Consider the following 20,339-nt stretch of genomic DNA (forward strand, 5'->3'; position numbering starts at 1 on the left):
TGGGCACCAATAATGCCAGACAACGGGGAACTGGATTAAAACAACAACTAACAGCTCACACTGATATTTTTGGTTTGATTGGAGATGATCTGTGCATTCTTGTACTGAACTGAATTTTAGAAGAGCAAGATAACATTCCAGTTCTGTGCCTGACCCACATCAAAACTATTAACAAGATATTCTTCCCTTTTCCTGCTACCAGAATTACAGAAATATTAATGATTAAAGTGCTCAAATGCAATGAAGAGAAAGATGATTGAAGTGTATGTGCGTCATAAACCACAGAATCATAGTTTGGGTTGCAAGGAACCTTCAAAGGTCATCTAGGCCAACACCCCTTGCAATGAGACCACAGACCATCTAACAAAATGTTAGCCAGTAACATAAATTATTACACTAAGACAGTGGTATCTTTCAAAATAGAAGTATTTGTAAGATTAAATGTTCATACACACCCAATCTATATTAAACAGTGAACTTTACAACTACGCCACAGAAGACTTAAAAAAAAACAAAAACAACCAACAAACAAAATCTGTATCTGGTTCACTGTAACTGGTAACCTTTTCTGTTCCCTACAATTTCATCCTAGAACCAAAGCAGGCATCAAGCCAGTATGAGAGCTCATCAGTCTTGCCTGCAGACAGAAATACGTAGTCTTGCAACCACTTTATTAGATGCTGTGCTCCAACATTACAAACATGCACCGGACAGCATCTTCTATATACTGACCAATTCCCACTCTTGCTAAAGCAGAAATGACATCAGGAACAAACAACTTTGGTTAGAAGTGGTAACACTGAGACAGAAACCATTAAATATGCATGCTCAAGTCTGACAGTACAAACACTGCTGCTTGTTACCAGTGACTAATTTGGTGGCAATTTTATTTAACCACCATCCATTCACAAATCCCCCCCCCAGCCAAATCCTGACCCTTGCATGTTTCACAAGCCTGGTAGGGGCTGACAGCCTCCTTCCAGTGAGGCTGTATCAGTTATGAGGATTCAAGAAAGCACACTTAGCCCTGCCTCATGGACAAAATTCAAGATCCAGCTCTGAGCCGTAATTGGCACAAGAGTCATTGGAGTTTTGGCAGTATAAGGAGTCACTTCACGCTTATTGCAACAGTTATGTGTTACAAAGGGCTGTAGATTTGCAGTCACACAACTTTAGTATTATGTAATACAGAGAATCACTTTTTTTTCCAGTCATCCGCAAAACCCTATTCCCTGATAGACTTTTGGTAAATATTGCCCTCTGTATATGGTTTTGTATAGAAAAAGGTTTTTCTCTCTCATAAATATAAGAAAATACATTGGAACTATTGACTGGCAATAAAACCAGAGACACACATAATCTTTACACCCACAGCTAGCTGTTGCCAGAATTCAGAAAATAAGAACTAGGAGTAGCTCCTCACTTTTGTGTACAGAATTTTCTGGGAGAAAATCCCTTTCCATCGTTAAAACTGGCTCCAGAATACTACTGATAAACAAATATAACCAACTGCCTTTCTGCAGAAATAGCTAGAAAACATTTGGAAAAAAAGACCACTTTGTTCTTTTACTAGCACACTTGGTTCCAAGGAAGGCAGTATCACAGTATCTAGAAACGTGAGTAATCCATGGTCCCAAGCAGGAAACAAGGCCAGTTTACACAAACATAAAGCAGATAAAGGAACAGATTTTACCCCACTCCACCACTTATTTTTAATCAAGGAAAAGCTTCCTTGACCATATCTGCTTTCTCTACATGCTTTCTTCAAACATAAAGTCCTACTGTAATAACAAATTTTTTTATATTTGCCCCTTACTGATATAAGAGACCATCCTGACCCCAGACTTTGGAAAGACCAAAATGTAACTAAAAACGTACTGCTGTAATGCAGCAATATCTTTAAGACTTAAAAGACTCTGTGACATACCCAAAAGGCTATATAGCCCTTTTCCCTCCCAGAGTCTGATTATCCAACTATTCTTTGGATCCGAATCTTACCAGGTCAAGAGCTGGTTTTCACTATTGAGTTTTCTCTATTGTTTTTTTCTATTTCTATTGAGTTTTCTCTATCGGTTTTCTCTATTTCTCTCTGTTACAAGAAGAAAGGGGGGTGGCGGTGGTGTAAAAACAAGTATTAATCTCTTGTGCATGTCATATGTGTACAAAAATGTTGCCAAATGTGTAGTAATTGATTAATAAGTATTTCTCACATACCTTTTTTTTTTTGTTTTGTTAATTGTTATTAGCACCGCTAAAAGCCAACTTCTTCTCAGTTGTAGTTGATAGAGAGATCATTAAGCTTAGTTAACATACCTCTTTAGTTTAGCTAAATGCTTTGGACTCTACTCAGTGACAAAAAAAACCCAACCCTATTCAAATAAGTGAATATTTTGCTATTTAAATACATAGGGGGAATGTTTGAAGCAGCTGTACATGATACTGAAATTCCTTCCCTGCTAAGCAAACACCATAGCAAGCCATTTTGAACAATACATATGGGAGGCCACAGCCAGGACTATTAAAACATTTGCTAACAAGACCTGGCCTAACACATCTACATCACTGAACGCCAAGTGAAGAGATTAAATAGAAAACAACTGCACATTTGCAGCTAGCAGCCTCATTTCTGCTTAGTTACTGTTTATTAAGGAAATGTGAAGCTTAAATTAACTTTACAAACCTCCACCCCACCTTAAAAAAACAAATGCTACTGCCTTGTGATCAAACTCTATGAGTTTTTAAACATCAAAAGACAACCCACAACAAGAAGATACAACCGAGCATCCCGTAAGCCTTTATCATTTAGGTGCATGCACTCACCAGAACCCAAGCAGCATCAGCCACCACCAGTTCCCCCTGTGACTGCAAGCTCCGGCAGGAGAGAAGAAAAACTGATATCACGTGTGGCAAGTGGGCAGGACTAGGCAGAAGTCCAGCTCTGGAGCCTTTGCTTTGTAGCCAGGATCTGGGTCTCCACTCTTTCAGCTGAATGTGCCACAGTCACCCTGCGGCAGCCCAAGGCAAGATTGTTTTAAAGGTATCTTAATCATTCATCTTTTTCCTTAAAACTGAACACATGGTTACCCTCTTTATGGGTGGGTGGGTACAGGGAACAGGAGTTACAGAAAACTTTTCTGAAACTGGGAACTTACCACTGAACATTAAGATCTGCATGTTAAAACTGCACTTTTCTGTGGAACTATGCATTTTTGCAAGTAGTATTTTCCCTGTGGTTCAGCCTGTTCTACTTTTACCCTCCACCCTGTACACTGCATGTCAAAACAATACAACCAACCTTGGAAACAGTTAAAAAGCTATCACAATGCACAACATGAGAAAAAAGTTTCAATACAGAGGCTATATGGTGAATTAACCCAGCGTTTCTATGCTCAGTTACCTGCTTTAGTGGCAACATCCCTTCACTAAAGAACATCATTCTCTCTGAATTATCAGACCTGCAAGCTCTCAGCTCTGCTAAAACCTCCAAAACGGAGTGAGGTTTCAGAGAGCAGAGGCCAAAGAAAAAGGGAAAACATATTTTTGTGTGTTTTTGTGTGACCAGAAGAGATCTGAGATCTCCAAGATAACAGTGAGTTACATTCTGGTCTATCAAGACTCAGCTAACCAGAATTTAAACAAGCTTAGTCTTAATCCTGTTATAAGTGCCAGTTGATGGTCTTCACTGTGTGTCAAGAAGACCAGTTAAAACATGGTTTTCTACATGTCTCATTTCCTTCCCACCCACAACCAGAGAAAAAATTGTCATTAAGAGGACAGCTATCCTTAAACATTTATTTTAGCAGTGTAAACATGACCCATTGCAGCTGTGTTAAAAAAAAAAAAAAAAAAGAAAAAGAAAAAGAAGGGAAGTCTGGGTTTTTGAGTTGTCAATAAAACTCGGGGTAGCACAGAGATTTACTTACATACTTTTCCTTAAAAGACAGCTGAGCAGACATGGAAACAGTGGGGACTCTCATAAGCTGGACTGCACTAGCATGTATACCCTGATCTAAAACAACTTTGACCATTGCTTATTCTTCCCTTCTCTCTCATTCCCATCCTCCCCAAGTTACTGCATACCAAGCCTAAAAAACTTTGAGAGCTTTGTCACAACTTGCATATGCCAAACAAGTTGAGCTGATTATTTTTTTATGAGACATTTCCCCCAAAAATGAGTCATGTGATTACAAATATCTTTGTAATCTCACTCCTATAAAGAACATTTACAATAACCTGGTAACATGCTCATCAAGATTTCATGAGCTTTTAAATACCAGTAAGGATTACAAAACACAGCATCCTGACCAATCTCTAAAATTAGCCCTGCTTTAGTTGGGGATTTGACTGAAGAAACTTCAGAGGCCCCTTCTGACCTAAATTGTGTTCTTCACGTGCCAAGACTGATGCATAAAGAAGCCTCCTAAAATTTCTGATCGCATGGATATAAGTCATTTTCACAACATGAGGGATTTTTTATTTTCGCCATTGTAAAGGTCCTGTAACAAACCATTCCTTGTGTCAAGAATAACAGCTCCCTTTTTAGGTTTCTTCCCACTCTATGCATTGTTTCATTACTGAATTCAGTGCAATGCTGTGCTTGGCCTTAGCTGAAGAAAAAGTTGATGTGTCAAGCAGGCAAACCATACTCCTTCCTTTGAAAGCAAGTTAGTTGTTAACCCAAATAATCTCCCCCGTTCTGAGGCTGTTTTAAAGATGCCCAACATCTCAACAACCCTTTTCTTTTGAGCAAGGTAGAACAAAGAGCTCTGGCACAATACCATGTAAATCTTCCAACTCCCTAGATGTATTCAGAGGGAACAGGCAGCTAAATATCATGTATAGGAAAATTCAGATCTGTGCTCAACCAGCAAAATGGAGAGACCATGGAGATAGGAATAAGTAGCAAAAAGTTGCTAGGTGAAGCTAATAGATATTCTGTGCTCAGTTACCAGCTTTAGTAAGAAGCTTTCTTTCAGAAAGAAGCTAATACAGGCTAAACTTGCTGCTGGGGATCCAGAGCAGAAAAGCTGCATGCTGTGGCAGCCTGCAGAGATAGAGGAGGAAGAGGAATGCCAACAGACCCACTAAAAACACAAATCCATATTCACCAATAACACAGCGACCCACAAGGCTGCAAGCTGACTCTCCTGCTCCAATCCAACCACAACGCCTGCAGATTCAAGTTTAAATTAAGAATTATTTTCCATCTTTTCAGATTCTTAGTACTTGCATGAGGGTGTAACACGTGCATCTGAGTAGATAGACCCAGTTGAGAACAATTTCCTCACAACCTAGTTCACCCTGTTGTCTGCTGAGCCAGGTCTGATAGCAACATTGTCCCTGTGGTTCTAAAAGAGAAGGCTTGGAGGACTCCAAACCGGTACTTCAAGCAGCCTGAAGTTCCTGTGGACTTCTTAAGTCTGAGCAGTGTGGTCACACACAAGATTGCACCAAATGCACTAAGAATGACACGAGACTAAGTCTCTTCGTCTTTGCCTATCTTGTGCCCACTTACATGCAGGTGAAGTTACATGAGGATGCAAGGATCAACCAATATATTAAACCAGAAGGACAGGCATAAGGTGAATTTCAGCTCCCAAAACGCCGAGGGAAGCGGCAGATGCAGAGCAGCAGCAGCCCGCGGGTGGGAAGCTCCTCACCTCCCCCGGCGCAGCCCGCGGCCGCCCCAGCCCCTCATTTCTCAAGAATAACGAATCGCCGCCGCCTCTTCCCCGCCGCATTAGGGAGCCAGACGCCCCAGTGCGCACGGCGAACAGACCAGAGGGGATGGCGAGCGCAGCCGCCCGCCAAGCAGGGACAGCGGGCAGGCCCTGTGTTACTGCGGAGACAGCCCGGCCCAGCGGCCTGTGCAGCACCGGCTCCCGCGCTCCTCCCCTCCGGACGCCCGCCCGCCGCCCGCCTCCCCCCTCCCCAGGCCCCGCACTCACTCACAGTATGACACCCCTACGCCGCTACCGGCACCGTGCCCGCCGCAGGGCACATGCGGCATGCAGGCACGCGCCCCACCGCGCAGAGCTGCGTGACCTTCGGAGGGCGTCCGCCGGTTGCGTGCCCTGCGCTGCTCGGGCTGCGACAGAGCTGCCGCGCTGAGGGGCGTTATCCCGTTCTTACGGATGGGAATGAATAAAATACCTTCTGTCCCCTCCCGGGAGCCACTTTCCCCCTCATTGGGATTTTGGTTTAGCTTCTGGCTAAGCGAAGAAAGGAAATATATTACAAGATAGAGTGCTTAAACATACTGGGGGAGGGAGGGGGGAAATATGTGAAAAAGCACCCCCACCCACCCCCTCAAAAGAAAGAAAACTCAAACACTAAAGACTTAAGCAAGAGAATGCAGTGAGCTTATCATTCAAGTAGTCTGATTAGTGGGGCACTTAAAATGCTTACATATGCATTACATTCAAGAATATACTTGCTCAGATAAGCCAGCCAAGAACAAACATGTCGCAACATCGTTTTATGAACACACTCTTCAGTTGCTTGTGGTCATTGGGCACCACGCCAGCCAGAAGCTTAGAGGACCCATCTTCACTACCGTAGGACTATTTCTTGAGGTCTCCTGTTAAGCTGGCGCTTAAAATACCAAACAAAAATGGTAGTGGCAATGACAGCACACTCTGCAGTAACGAAACAGCAGCTCAGGAGAACATACACAACCTCTGATGATACTGGACAATCTACATTCCAAACAACACAGAGCCACTGGCTTTCACCATGTCCCAAGATTACCTAGATCAAATCACCCTTTCTTATCTCTCTTCACTGGGAGTCACCAGCCACTCTGGTTAGACCTGCTTGGTTTACCCTTTATTTACAGTTTCTGTTTAGCACAGAGCTTGTTTATTTTGACGAATCTTACCACAAAACAAGTTCTCTGCTAATCAGAAGCAAGGAGAGCATCACAGTTCTGATACAGCACAGATCAAACTAGAGGCAACACGCCACGTGTGCTGTGATGCACCAGAATTTATCACCTTGCAGTTGCCTTGGAGCACAAGACTATGCCGCTTCCCAGACGCTGGCTGCTCATTCCATGCTGTCCTGCTCCTACAGGAGTGCATAGTGGCCCTGCACAGCTGGGAAGACACAGGAACAGGAGTTCTGCGGGACAGAGCTGTATCATGACGCTTACCGTTTGCCTAAATGCCAGGGCCTCAGGCAGTTGCAGAGAAAAGATTTTGGGTCTTTTTGCCCAAAATTGTGGTAGCTGTGCTTTTATCTAACATGCTTTTAGAAATCAAATGGATTATAAAAAGTACTTAAGTCCCAGCACTTAAACACTTCCCAGCAATTAAAAAAGAACCTCAGGAAATTTCATGGCAGAAATAGCATTACCAGACTACTTGAAAAAGCTGGAAAATCTAGGAGGACTGTAGGGTTTGGGGCTGCTTCTTTTCCTTGGAAATACATGAAAGCCAACATTTTCTCTATTTTTTAACCAGTGGGGGAAGGTTCTCTGTCAGTATGAACCATAATACACTGAAGTGGCTTTCTCACTGGCTTTGAAATGCAATCAGCGTTAGAATGTATGCATCTTTGCCACTGTGATACAGCAGTCTTCAGAAAAAACATTATGACAAAAAAAGATTGACAAATTTTGTCAGCCATCATCAGGTAATTAAACCTTTAATTTATGCAGACTGTCAACATTCCTTTCTTCTGAATTCTGTAACGGTTGTTGCTCCAGCTGTGAACATTTGGCTATGGTAGAATTGCAGCTCCATTACTTTTGTTGCCATGGTAAGAACACAAAACAAAAACCCCAAACTTTTTTCTTAATAATACTTATGCACATTATACCTCCAAACCTGGCAGTTGGCCTTTGCAATCCAAAGGTTGCCAGTATTCCTCAGGGGGAAAAAAACCACCTATCACAAGGTGAAAAGATCTTTATTCTTTGCTCTGGCTAGGAGGTCATCACAAGAACAATACACAGTTAATCACAGAAGTGGCTCTGACTTGATTAGTCCCTGTTGTCTGAGCCTGCACATCTGGATTCATCCAAGAATATCCTTCCTACTTCACATGGCAGTGAAGTCACTTGAATGCACATACATTTCTAGTAGATGCAGAATTCAAAATAAAACAAACGTCATGAAAATACTGAAATCTAACCTTCTCTTCCTACGTTGCCAGAAAGGCTTGCTTTCCATGAAAAGTGAGTGTTATACAACTGGAGTTGCAGCAGCAATTATTCTGTCCTTATTAGATGACTTTCGCCTTCACTGCTTTAGAAAGGTAGCGAGATTATAGCAGGAAAGATGAATGGGAATTTGACTTCCTTGGGTATCTGTTTTTCCCCTTCTCAGTAAGATCATATTATGTGATCTATGTACTAGTTTAGTTTTCCATACACCTATTCAGATGGTATTCACGTATTTTTTTCCTGTTAAAAAATAAAATTAAAAATAAGTTCCTAACACATGAAAAAAAACCACGTCGCAGAGCAACAGGCACCAATATTTAATCTTCTCAGGTTTTGCATATTGTTCTTAAAAAGCACACTGACCCCTTCTCTTCCTGCTTTCATAATTCAGTTTTGTAACAGTTAAACTGAATAGTATCAGTCTGAAACTGCTTGTCTACCAGTTAATTAAGCTTCTCTAGCATGCCCGTGCATAGGTCACCCAGCACACACTCTATCTCTATGCTAAAACATGATCTAGCATTACAAAACTTTCAATTCATGTACAGAATGACAAAGCTGTGTGTTATTTCAGAAGTTAATTATTTCTATTTCTTGTTGGATCATGCTTCTATAGATCAGCTTTAGACCAAGGGCACTGTTAGACAAATGGCATATATTAAACAGTCTTTTCTATTAGGAAATGGGAGAACTCAAAAGCAAATAGGAAACAAACAGTGGTCAGCTAAGGCAGGATCTAGGCCCTATGTCTACAGAAGGACTTCTAGACTAATTTTTCAGCGTTGAACCAGTAAGATTGGATTCAGATATACAAAAATAAAGCTTGACATTTTAACCCATGTGTTTCAAAGGGTGCATCTACACAGATAAAGACTGTCGTAAGTTTCAACAAGGCCAGACAAAGGTCATCGCTTGTTTGGAGGCTCTACAGCAGTATGTACTGGTGTGGTGGTGTTTTCAACCTCATCCTGATTCTCAGGAAATAAAAGCACCAGTCTGCCTACAGCCAGACAGAGGACCTGGACAGAGCACCTTGGATTTATTTTCAGTAAGATCAGGGTGTGGCAGTCGTGGAAGAAGCCAAAGAACCTCTATAGGTCTTTTGAAATTAGTTTCATCTGGATGACCGGTTTACAGTGGAACCCCAAGAACAGACTGGTGCAACATCCTCCAACTAGAGAAGAACAGGAAGAAAGAATTAGTAAGTCTTTTTAAAGGGGATACAGATTCTTATACAAATCTCTTTTGGCAATAGGTAAATAAACACTGAATCACAGAAAAGCCTACCATTTACAACAATAGATAACCAAAGCCTCTGGAAACAGCAGATGAAGTCATTAGTTCCTCTGTCTGTCCTTCAGTCTTTAGTATCTTTATAGCTGAAGTGTAATTAAAGCAAACTTGAATCTCAGGGGCTTATAGTTTTCCTTTGTCCCATTTACTGCAGTGCTACCTATACTGTTACTCTAGTTCAATTTTTTAGTTTCTCATACCAGGTAGGACACTGAGGCCTGGTAAAGAGAATTATTTTAAATGCCTATTTAAGCCACTGGAATAGTGATCAAGCTTCAGGCTCTATAAGCAAGAACAGGCTCCTGAACATCCCTAAATACCCATATTGATAGCACCAAAAAAGCCGTAACTGCATACTTGCGCAATCAGGGTGTCAAACAGTCATTCTGTAGCAGTTCTGGCTGACTGCCTGCAACTAGTACATGGCTTCCATTAAAATCCAGACACCCATGTTTTTAGGCTATTTCTCTTTCAAGTTGTTGGGGCAAAACTGTCATGATTCATTTATTTCTACAGACTCCAATTGTTGTTATGCATCTTGCAGTCTATACAAGTCATTTAGTAAGGACAAGGCACTGGTGTTACAACTAAATAGTGTCCTGCATTCTCTGTTAACAGTTAGTTTCTATACTCAGATAACATATCACAGTATCACAGTATGTTAAGAGATTGGAAGGGACCTTAAAAGATCATCTAGTCCAATCCCCCTGCCGGAGCAGGAACACCTAGATAAGGCTACACAGGAACGTGTCCAGGTGTGTCACCTGGACACGTGTCTCACCAAGTTGGTCGTATGTAGCTAGAAAAACTGGTGTAAATACTTTCTTATGTAAGCATGTAAAACTTGAAGCTGACCAATTTGTAACCTGTCAATTTACTGGTTGATTTAGCTGTTACTCGGAATTATTTGTTGAAGCACTAAGGAAGAAAACTAGGCCCTCTGTAAGAAATTTTACGTTCTCCAGAAGCAGATAAGCTGCCCTTAGTATTTAAAATCTGAGAGAAAAAAAATCCATGAGCTCTCCTGTGAGAAGAACATCCAGGTCAGAATAACCAAACGACCCTGTGATTCAGTGTTGATGCTGATTTAGGTCATTTTTACAGAACTTGGCTAGAAATCAAATAGATAAACCAGCAAACAAGCGTTCCAGCATCTGATGGTAAGGTGGCAATGAGTATCGGGTAGTGAGGTGGACTGTGAACTGGCTGAAGGAGAGAAGCCAGAGAGTTGTAGTCTATGGGGCGGAGTCTAGTTGGAGGCCTGTATCTAGTGGAGTGCCTCAAGGGTCGGTACTGGGACCAGTATTATTTAATATATTCATCAACGATTTAGATGAGGGAATTGAGTGTACTATCAGCAAGTTTGCTGATGACACTAAGCTGGGAGGGGTGGCCGACACGCCAGAAGGCTGTGCTGCCATCCAGAGGGACCTGGACAGGCTGGAGAGCTGGGCGGGGAATAACTTGATGAAATATAACAAGGGAAAGTGTAGAGTCCTGCATCTGGGCAAAAACAACCCCAGGTTCCAGTATAGGCTGGGGAACGACCTGTTAAGAGAGCAGTGTAGGGGAGAGGGACCTGGGGGTCCTGGTGGACGACAGGGTGACCATGAGCCGACACTGTGCCCTTGTGGCCAAGAAGGCCAATGGCATCCTGGGTTGTATTAGAAGGGGGGTGGTTAGTAGGTCGAGAGAGGTCCTCCTCCCCCTCTACTCTGGCCTGGTGAGACCTCATCTGGAATATTGTGTCCAGTTCTGGGCCCCTCAGTTTAAAAAGGACAGGGACCTGCTGGAGAGAGTCCAGCGCAGGGCAACTAAGATGATTAAGGGAGTGGAGCATCTCCCTTATGAGGAAAGACTGAGGGAGCTGGGTCTCTATAGTTTGGAGGAGACTGAGGGGTGACCTTATTAGTGTATATAAATATATAAAGGGGGAGTGTCACGAGGATGGAGCCAGGCTCTTCTCAGTGGCAAACAATGAAAGGACAAGGGGTAATGGGTACAAATTGGAGCACAAGAGGTTCCACTTAAACCTGAGAAGAAACTTCTTCTCAGTGAGGGTGACGGAACACTGGAACAGGCTGCCCAGGGAGGTTGTGGAATCTCCTTGTTTGGAGACATTCAAAACCCACCTGGACACGTTCCTGTGTAACCTTATCTAGGTGTTCCTGCTCCGGCAGGGGGATTGGACTAGATGATCTTTTGAGGTCCCTTCCAATCTCTAACATACTGTGATACTGTGATACTGTGAGTAGTTGGGCACAGTAAACTGCTTATCTAGTAGAGCTACTGCCACACTGTAACCATAGCCTTAAAGTTAAGCTCTTTATCCTCTCATTATGCTGAACTATTTATCTGTGCAAGTTTCTTTTGCTTAAGCAAATATAAATTACACTTATTCATTTAGTTGTTTATTATCACACAGTTACAACACTGCCTATCGATAATTTCTGTTATCATTTATTCTTGGTCTTTATGCAACGTAACAACCTAGGGTCACAGACTATGTATTTCTTATTTTTAGTGTATGGTTTCCACTTAATTAACTTTCTTTTTAGGAGGTTGTGCTCAGCACCACAGATACACTGTCCACGCTGACATCTACAACCTTTACTTAACTTTTACCACATTAACCTGAAAGAAAGAGCAACATAACAAAGCACCTAATGCATAATAGCCAACTATCCGCAATGAACAACTCTAAGTTGCTCTTCAATGACAGCTGACAAGGGCATGAATCATGTAGATAAATTTAACAAAAAAATTCTACTGAACACGGTACATGTAAGTCCATGGCATCACTTCTGCACGTTCTAGTTCCTTAAATATATGCGTTTATGTGCCTTTAATGGGAATGTGAAGGACTTCCTGTGACACATCCAGCAGAATACCCAATTAACTTATGATTAGCCTGTCTTCCTAGAACGAAGTTATAGCCTGTGCCACTCTTTGGCGATACAGGTTTAGTCACCAAGCCAGAATTACAAGTTCACAAAGACTTCATATGGATTTTGCCTAGATATTTTGTTCATTAGATACAGCTTGTCAAAACTAGTAATTGGTTTAAGGTATGTAGATAGTTTTCCTTTTACCCAAAACCCAAAACCAAATCCAAAACAAAAATAACCCCAAACCAACACAAAAAACAAACAACCCCAATATTACCTTTAGTAACGTGTATTTGCTTTGAAGCATTTTCTCCACACATTTTGCTCACATCCACTTGTCATTTTCACCACTGTATAAATTGTCAAACTTAAGTGTAGCACATATTTACCATGATTGCGTAGGGGGTAAAACAAGTACTTTGTGGATACACCATTTTGTTAAATTAACAACAAACATAGTTTTATTGCATTTTGTTTCCTGCTCTTGATTTAACTAAATTTGTATTTGGGTGATAAGCTGTTGACAGTGGGACAGATTAACGGGTACTGTGAAATAGGGCACTTGTGATGTTGAAAACTTCCCAGGTCACTATCTGGTATGCTGTGCTACCAAAACAGCATTTTTAAATCCAGGATTGTTCATGTATCTTGCAGGTTGGGCTTAAAATTCAGACTTTTGGAAGGGAAAGGAGGTTGCTTAGACAAGTAAAAGGGGGAGTGGTACAGCTAATTGCATTTCAAGCCACAACTCTTCAGGAAATGAACCATGTCATTCCCCATTCCTGCGGTTTTACTATTATGATCCAAGAACACTCACAGAACACCAAGTTAGCACCCTGAGATGATTTGGCAAGTGCTTTCCTGCCTATGCCAGCTATTGTTCTAATAATGGAGAACCTGCAGGGGCTCTGGTTAGCTAAATTTGAAGAAAAGATGACTGATGAAAAGCAGAGTTAGTGAAATCCTTATTAAATTACAGCTTTTCATGTGTAGTTAAAACACAGATTATAAGCCTAAAAGATTTATGGGATATGAATGAAAGTCACTTCAGCTGGGAGAACACAGGTGAAAAAAAGATCTACCAAGCCAGATGAGCAATACCCTAAATACTAAATAGGGAGGCTAGTGAAACAGAAAGAATTCTGAATTTCAGCCATTAAAGTCACATGGAAACCATTAGAGTTGTGTTTTTGTCAGGGGAAGCCCTAGGTAAGTGTATTAAAGATGACTCATAGGAGTGGCTCTCAACTGGAGTAATTTCTAAATGAGAGATGCCAAAGAAAACTGTAGCATCAAATACCACAGGCTGAATTACAAAAAATGCAGAATAAATAGGAACAATACTTGGAATTAATATGGTATTCAAGCTTATTCTAATTAGCCTTTTCCCTCTAATTTATGGCTAACTATTGCTATTAATCTTATTATGAACTACAAAACATCATAGATCTGAAAAACCGTTTAAACAGCTCCAATGCAATTCATTGGGTACACAGTCAAACTTTTCTCCCACATGAAGCAGGCATCAGTAGTTCCCCAATTACTCCATGGTTCTTTCTCAAAAGAACAGTAGCAAACTACTCATGTACTAAAATGGACTGACAATTTATCTCCCTTAGGACAGCATTTCCTCTGCATGCATGTGAGGAAGCTTTTTTTTTAATGCTGATTTTGTTTAACTTGAAGCAAAGCTATATGGACTCTTGATGCTGTATCTAAAAGAAAATACATATGAAGTATCTAGAATTGAGAAATACATGGCTATTGCTGCAGTGGCCTTTACCTAATCTCTAATTAAAAAGCTCTCATGAAAAAAAAAAATGCAAGTGACTTCAAATAGCAGCTGCTTAGCATATTTTTTCCTTTCAGTGAGCCAAACTTCCTGAATTTTCATACTGATGTCCTATGAAATTATAAAGTTAAGTCCTAATCACTATTTCCTCAATACTACTAATCAAGTTATTTTTAGGGAAAGCACTAAGGTCACTGTGCCCATATGTTGAGTCTTATCTAATTGTTTCCCTTATCCACCCTATGCTTATTTTATGCTATGCTCTGTAATTATTTGCTGTTATTTTCTGCATTTCTAGTCCCACATTTTGTCCCATATTAAATAATTGCTTCCTGCACTGCATAAACAGAGCACCTGATCGGAATGAATGACCTGCAAGACACTTTCTACTCTCTCAAGCCAGCATGTATTGTTTGAAGCGTTAATACTGATAAAAAAGAGCAAATATATGCATGCTACAAACTGACCATTTTTCCTACAAATCTGAGTAGTTATTCCTCTAAACTCACAGCTACTGGAAGCTTTAAAGACTGTCTCCCCATCTGTCAAGAAATTCATAAACGTAAGCAGGACTTCGTAATCACAGAAGTGAGTAAAACCAAAGTTCCTACACAAGGCACAAATAAACTGAGTGGATGAAGAAGGGAACTGAAGAAGAACAAAGTTTAGTATTTCATTTTTTTAAAAAAGGACTTTAATATAAATCTGAATACAAAAATAACCAATACACCTAGTCATCTCAAACAAATCTCAAGGCTTTCTTTTACTAATTCCCTGACAATTTGGCAAATGCCTGTTTTCTCTGTTCTGCAGTCATATACTCACAGGCTTCCAAAATATTTACTACAATTAAAGTCTGTTGAACTGTTTTTGCTTTTACCCATATTCTTCCATTCATTCCCAGCACCATCTCAAACGGGTACAATTGTGACAACTCCTGAATTATTTCAGATTTGGGAGCCAAGAGTCTGTAAAAAAAGATTTAAAAAGTCATTATACAGACCACACTATCAGTAACTAAACTGCAGTACTGATGTTATGTGAGCTATGAAGGCAACACCAACAAAAGGTAAGATGAGTAAGTCGCATATATGCATCCAGAACAGCAATACACCACCAGATTTTTGATTCTGCTCTCATATAAAATACATACACCTAAAAATACAGGTGTGATTTTTTCCTAATTAGAGTCAGAAGTAATATCTGATAATTGAAAGTGAATCCATACTTTTATAACAATTCCACAATTTAATAAGTCTCAAACTTACTGTTTGACAAAGTGACATTTTTAAAGTCCTGGTATTTATAAATTTAACACCAGAATCAAAGATGTACCTTCAAAAGAAAGCTTCCCTTCTCCTTCAGGAGACAATATTAACAGCAGTAAACATAAGAGTATTTTAGTTGTATTAGGTAAGAGAACACTGAAAAAAAGCATCAAGAATTACTGTAATACACCTAGGATCAAATAAAGATCCAACAGGCTTTCTCAAAGAAACATTACCACTTGTACCATACTGTTATTCCTTTACTTACATGCAGACAGAATTTGGAAGACATACAGAAAGGCTGAAAAAATATTTATGTAAGTTCATGCTGACTTCTGATGGGACATGTAATCAGACAAATTATTACTTTAAAAATCCACGTATGAAATAGCTGCTCTTCACCTCCAGACTGATTTTCCAAAGGACAACAAAACAAAACACCCAAAAGCAACAATGCTTAACTATTATTTAACCATATAATCTGGCATTTGTTGACAGTCACAGAAGTCTTGTGTTTATATCAGCATACATAACTCCAAAGTTCATGATACATTAAAAAGCTTCTGAAACAGTTCCTGGATTAACATGTCGGTTTTAAATGAAAATCCCACTTTTTTTTTTTTTTTATCTGCAGCAACATTTGAAAGCAATTTATTTTTCTTGGGAAGTCAGAATATAGCATGTATTGATGTGGAAAGAGCTCTTTAATCACCTATCAGCCAAACATACCTCCCCAACAATCCCCATTAACCAGAAAAAGGACAGTAGGCATTCACAGTTTTTAAAGTCCAAGGTATTAGATACATACCTGAAACCCTAGCTTGAATACCTTATTTTGCCAGGTCACCGACTTTGTTTTCCGTGCTACCCTGGCACCCAAATCCCTTTGTTTAAGCAGGTCACAACACACAATATTGAAGAGCATATAAATCTTTTAAGTGGGAAAATAAATCCTCCTCTTAGGCCAATATCCATACCCTATTCAGTAAAACTGTTATAAATGCACTAAAACAATTACACACTGATTACTGAACTGCCCACACTGCTCAGAAGAAATAGTTGCATGAATCCTACCCACCATAGTGCATGTTAGTGACTACTTACTTTCCTTAGTACTTACTTTCTTATTAGACCTAAGGAAACTTTAAAGAGGAAGCCATCTTGTCCAATTATTCCCATTCCACTTGATCTTCCACTGCTGTCTATACAGACCATCTCTGGTTCCATGTCTTTATTTGCTACAACGAACTGACCATAAATAAGATCTCCCACCTAAACAAAGCAGTATTAAAAAGCAAAAGTAGTAGAGAAGATCATACTGCACATTTGTAAGCAATACTCAGTTGCTACAGACCCTCTCATAAGGCCACAAAACAGCTTTAAAATACTGGTGAGACAAAAATAAACTGGTATAAGTAACAATTTTCATTTTCTCTACTTCAACTAAAGGCAGCATCCTCTAGGAAGAATTATCTTTTATCATTACTGATACTGGAAAAATAAAAAGTACAGAACCTTATTTCACTGAGTATTCCTCTTTTTAAAGGCCAAACATTATCCAATCTGCTTTTGCAGTCATTTATCAGGATGACGACGATAACAAAAAACAAAATAACCCCCCAAACAAACAAACAAAACCACAACTAACCCCTCCCTCCAAAAAAAAAGAAAAAAACAACACAACAAACCACACTAACCTATTTTGGTTTTCTTTACAGTCAAATTTTACATTCTGGTGATGATATCTCAGTTGAATGTAGAAGATATGGCAAGCATGTGCCATAGAACTGCTTAGAACAGTGTTGTGAGAAACATTTTCTATGAGTACTGGATGATATAAAAGCTTGTTTTAAACCCCTAACTCTGGAGTGCCCCCTCAGATGCATATTACTCATGAACTGTATCTGCTGCTGGCAATATTATAATAAAGTTAAAATGCAAGGAGTGAAAAAGCCTGCCATCTGACAGATATCAAACCACACTAAGTTAAATGATCTCTAAAAAAAACTCAGAAAACTCACAGCCCAATCGTGCACCCAGCAAAAATCACTGCAAATAAATCCGCACTCCTCCTTTTACATGCGGCTTATAAAAAAGTTCTACAAAGCAAAAACACAAAACCGTAACAGAAGCACCAGTAAGGGACATCGCTAGAGCGTTACCGCCAACCAACAAGAGCATTAACCTGCACGTTCGGCCTATTCCTCTTCGTGGCACCTTCAAAGGCCAAGTAGGACAAAGACGCCTGCTCGCTCCCACCGACATCCAGCTTAAACACGTCCCCCGCTTTGGCCGTCACTATTCCTATTGCGTGGTCGCCTTTGATCGGAACATACTGCAAATACGGTGTGCGGGACAAAAAAACGCGGACAAAAGGGTCAGGAATGCGTGGACAAGCTAAGGGCCTCCTCCCTGTCCGCTCCCCTCCGCACACAGCGGGTCTCCCCTCACCCCTACCCGCTTCTGCTGCGAGTCCACCCAGTAGGCACCACCGGCCGCCTGCCGGTGGCGCAGCAGGCCGCATTTGGTCACCAGCAGCCCGGCGTCGCACCGCCGCAAGCCCGGCCCGCAGAGTAGCCTGGTCGGCGGGGACGGGCTAGCGCCCAGCCGCAGCCGCTCCCCATCCTCGTCGGGGTGCGTAGGGAGACACAGCACGTCCCCGGGCAGTACCACCTGCCCCACACACTCCTCGACCGGTACGCCACCCCCCGCCGACACCGCCGCCATTGCCGCTCACGCGCAGAACGCTCGCGCCGCGCAGGCGCGGAACAACCGCCGCTGCTGCCGCGCAGGCGCGGGGATCTCCAGGGTAAGGCGGCCAGATTGAGGAGCCCTGCTCCTCCGGGGCGGGGAGGAGGTATGTGTACTGCGGCAGCGGAGCACCTTTACTGGCGGCTGTTGGACGTGCAGCAGTAGTTCGGCGTGGGGTTTAGCCTCAGGGGCGCCTTTGCTGCCCTGTGAAAGGCGTTTGCAGAACGCCAGCGACATCCTCCGGCCAGAGCGGGGGTGCCCGCTTTTGTCGCGCGTTTTAGATCTGCCCCATGTTACACAGGAAACACCGAAGCTAGTTTCTTACATTTCAAAAGCTGGCTTCATCAGCCAAGTGCTTCATGACTCCCTTCTCTTTCTGGAAATAATTAATTTTTCAGTCTTTCATTAATGCTAGGGAAAAATCAAGGTAACGTTAGCGCAGTTAAGCCTCAGACCTGGTACAGACACGGAATTAATCCTTTGCAGGGTTTTTAAATACCCAGTTAAAAGTCGCCAGTAAAACAAACTGCTGGCCAAACCTGAGGTGAATGGCAGCCAAGAGGCTTCTCACGGAGAAGAAACAATCAGTTTACTTTAACGCTGGGCGTCTAACCTGGGACGTGATGATTTTAAAGGTCTTTTTCAACCTAGTTGATGCTGTGATTATAAACTTCCAGCACGGGAGATCCCAGCTTCGTTTAAAAACGTGCCCTGTGCTTAGCTACAAAATCCTTGTTCTGTGTTAGCGCGGGTTTCTTACGCTAAAATTGCGATAGTGTTTTCTTCCCTTTCATATACGTGTGCATAAATATATTTATACATGCACGCATAGAACGATTCTGTCTCTTAAGCCTGTCAGGAAGGATCTGTAATGCCAGCTGATCGCACCCAGGGCTGGCTGAAGATGTCTTTCATTTTAGTGGAAGCCCCTTCTGTTACGAAAGGAAACCGTTCATGACGAGACGGCATTAAACGCGTTTCCAATGTTTTTTTTCCCCTAGGAAGACCCCACAGCACCCCCAAGGGACGGTAGCGGCCCCCCCGTGCCGGCTGTCCCGCTGCGCCGCCCGTCGGCCGCTCGCGTCCCAATACCGAGAACGACGCGGCTGCCCCAGCACTGCCTCCGCGACCGGCACCTCCCCACTGCGCTCGCCCGCCAATCGGCTACGCGGAGGTCGCAGTGCGCCCAAGAGCGGTGTTGCTTAGCAACCCGGCGTGTTGTGAGGCGTCCTGTGGCAAGATGCCCGTGCCAGCGTTGGAGCAGCCGCCAGGCCGGGTAAGATCGGGTCGTCCTGCGAGGCAAGGCTGCCGTGCCGGGGCTGCGTTCGGGAGGTAATATCGGGGAGTCGAGGAAATGCGGCTACTCTGAGGGAAGGCGAGCGGGGAAGCCAGGGTCGGCTGCGGAGCAGGCTAGATAATTACCCTAGCGACAGCTCGCAGCCTCACGGCGTCGGAAGCAGGGAGGTGGCAGCACCGGGCTCTAGAAAGTGTCCATTGAGCACGGGGTGAGGTAGAGTAATATGCCAGATCCGCTCTGGAAATCCAAACAGCGCCACAGGAGCAGGCCCGCCTGGCATATCATCCAGGGCAAGGATAAAAGCCCCAGCCTTGCGTTTAAACGGAGCTCAGGGCAGAGTGTGTGAGTTGGAGGCCCAAGGTAAGAATGGTCGGGACAACGGAGGTCTGCTAATGTGCCCTGACCCTTGTCATGGACGTATCACCTTGGGGGCCAGTGGAAACATAAAGGGTCAGAGAGGTTTTGTATCTGTGTCACTTCATGTGAGGTGGATTCAATCCTTTTGGTAGCCAATGAAGGGCATTTCAGTATTGCAGAACTCTAGTTTCTTATGCGCATACTGTCACAGTGCTAGTAAAACCTTGCATATGTACAGGTTTATGCCTTTCGTAACTGTGAAGAGTGATTGCTTCAGGCCTTGGTTTTGCATACATATTCTGAAAATAATTTTGTTAGCTCAGACTAAAATCTACCCTCACTCATTCACAGAACTACTTTGCTGTAGTTCAGCTATCTGTGTAGAAGTTTTCTGTGGTTTTGTTTTGTTTTTTTTTTTTTTTCTATCATGCTGACCTAAAGTTACCAGCATATTTCTGAGCAGTTTCTGAATTATACATGACTAAACAGTAAGGGGGATTTTAAGCATTTTTATTCCTGCAGTGCT

The 20,339-nt window shown here is 42.2% G+C and overlaps 1 protein-coding gene across 1 annotated transcript; it reads right to left on the reverse strand.

The window, feature by feature from the left end:
• Nucleotides 1-13,535: 13,535 nt before the first annotated feature.
• EXOSC3 (exosome component 3) lies at nt 13,536-18,135 on the reverse strand. The gene is made up of 4 exons (XM_061373813.1): nt 17,866-18,135; nt 17,594-17,743; nt 16,529-16,680; nt 13,536-15,108 (listed from the first exon to the last, which is right to left on the reverse strand). Exons 1-4 carry the CDS (start codon nt 18,133-18,135, stop codon nt 14,907-14,909), a joined length of 774 nt encoding a protein of 257 aa, XP_061229797.1. The 3' UTR covers nt 13,536-14,906.
• Between the last annotated feature and the right edge of the window lie 2,204 nt (nt 18,136-20,339).

The sequence above is a fragment of the Neopsephotus bourkii genome, unplaced genomic scaffold (genome assembly GCF_033783945.1).
Source record: "Neopsephotus bourkii isolate Nb327-2 ecotype Australia unplaced genomic scaffold, CSIRO-AGI_Nbou_v1 NB_1634, whole genome shotgun sequence".
Lineage (NCBI taxonomy): Eukaryota > Metazoa > Chordata > Aves > Psittaciformes > Psittacidae > Neopsephotus > Neopsephotus bourkii.

Bases quoted from the DNA above. Each gene is read 5' to 3' on its own strand.
- EXOSC3 (XM_061373813.1), bottom strand. From the start codon at position 18,135: ATGGCGGCGGTGTCGGCGGGGGGTGGCGTACCGGTCGAGGAGTGTGTG. The intron at 17,744-17,865 runs GTAGGGGTGAGG...CCGTATTTGCAG, and splicing joins TGGACTCGCAGCAGAAGCGG to TATGTTCCGATCAAAGGCGA. The intron at 15,109-16,528 runs GTAAGTACTAAG...CTTTTTTTACAG, and splicing joins TCCTTAGGTCTAATAAGAAA to ACTCTTGGCTCCCAAATCTG.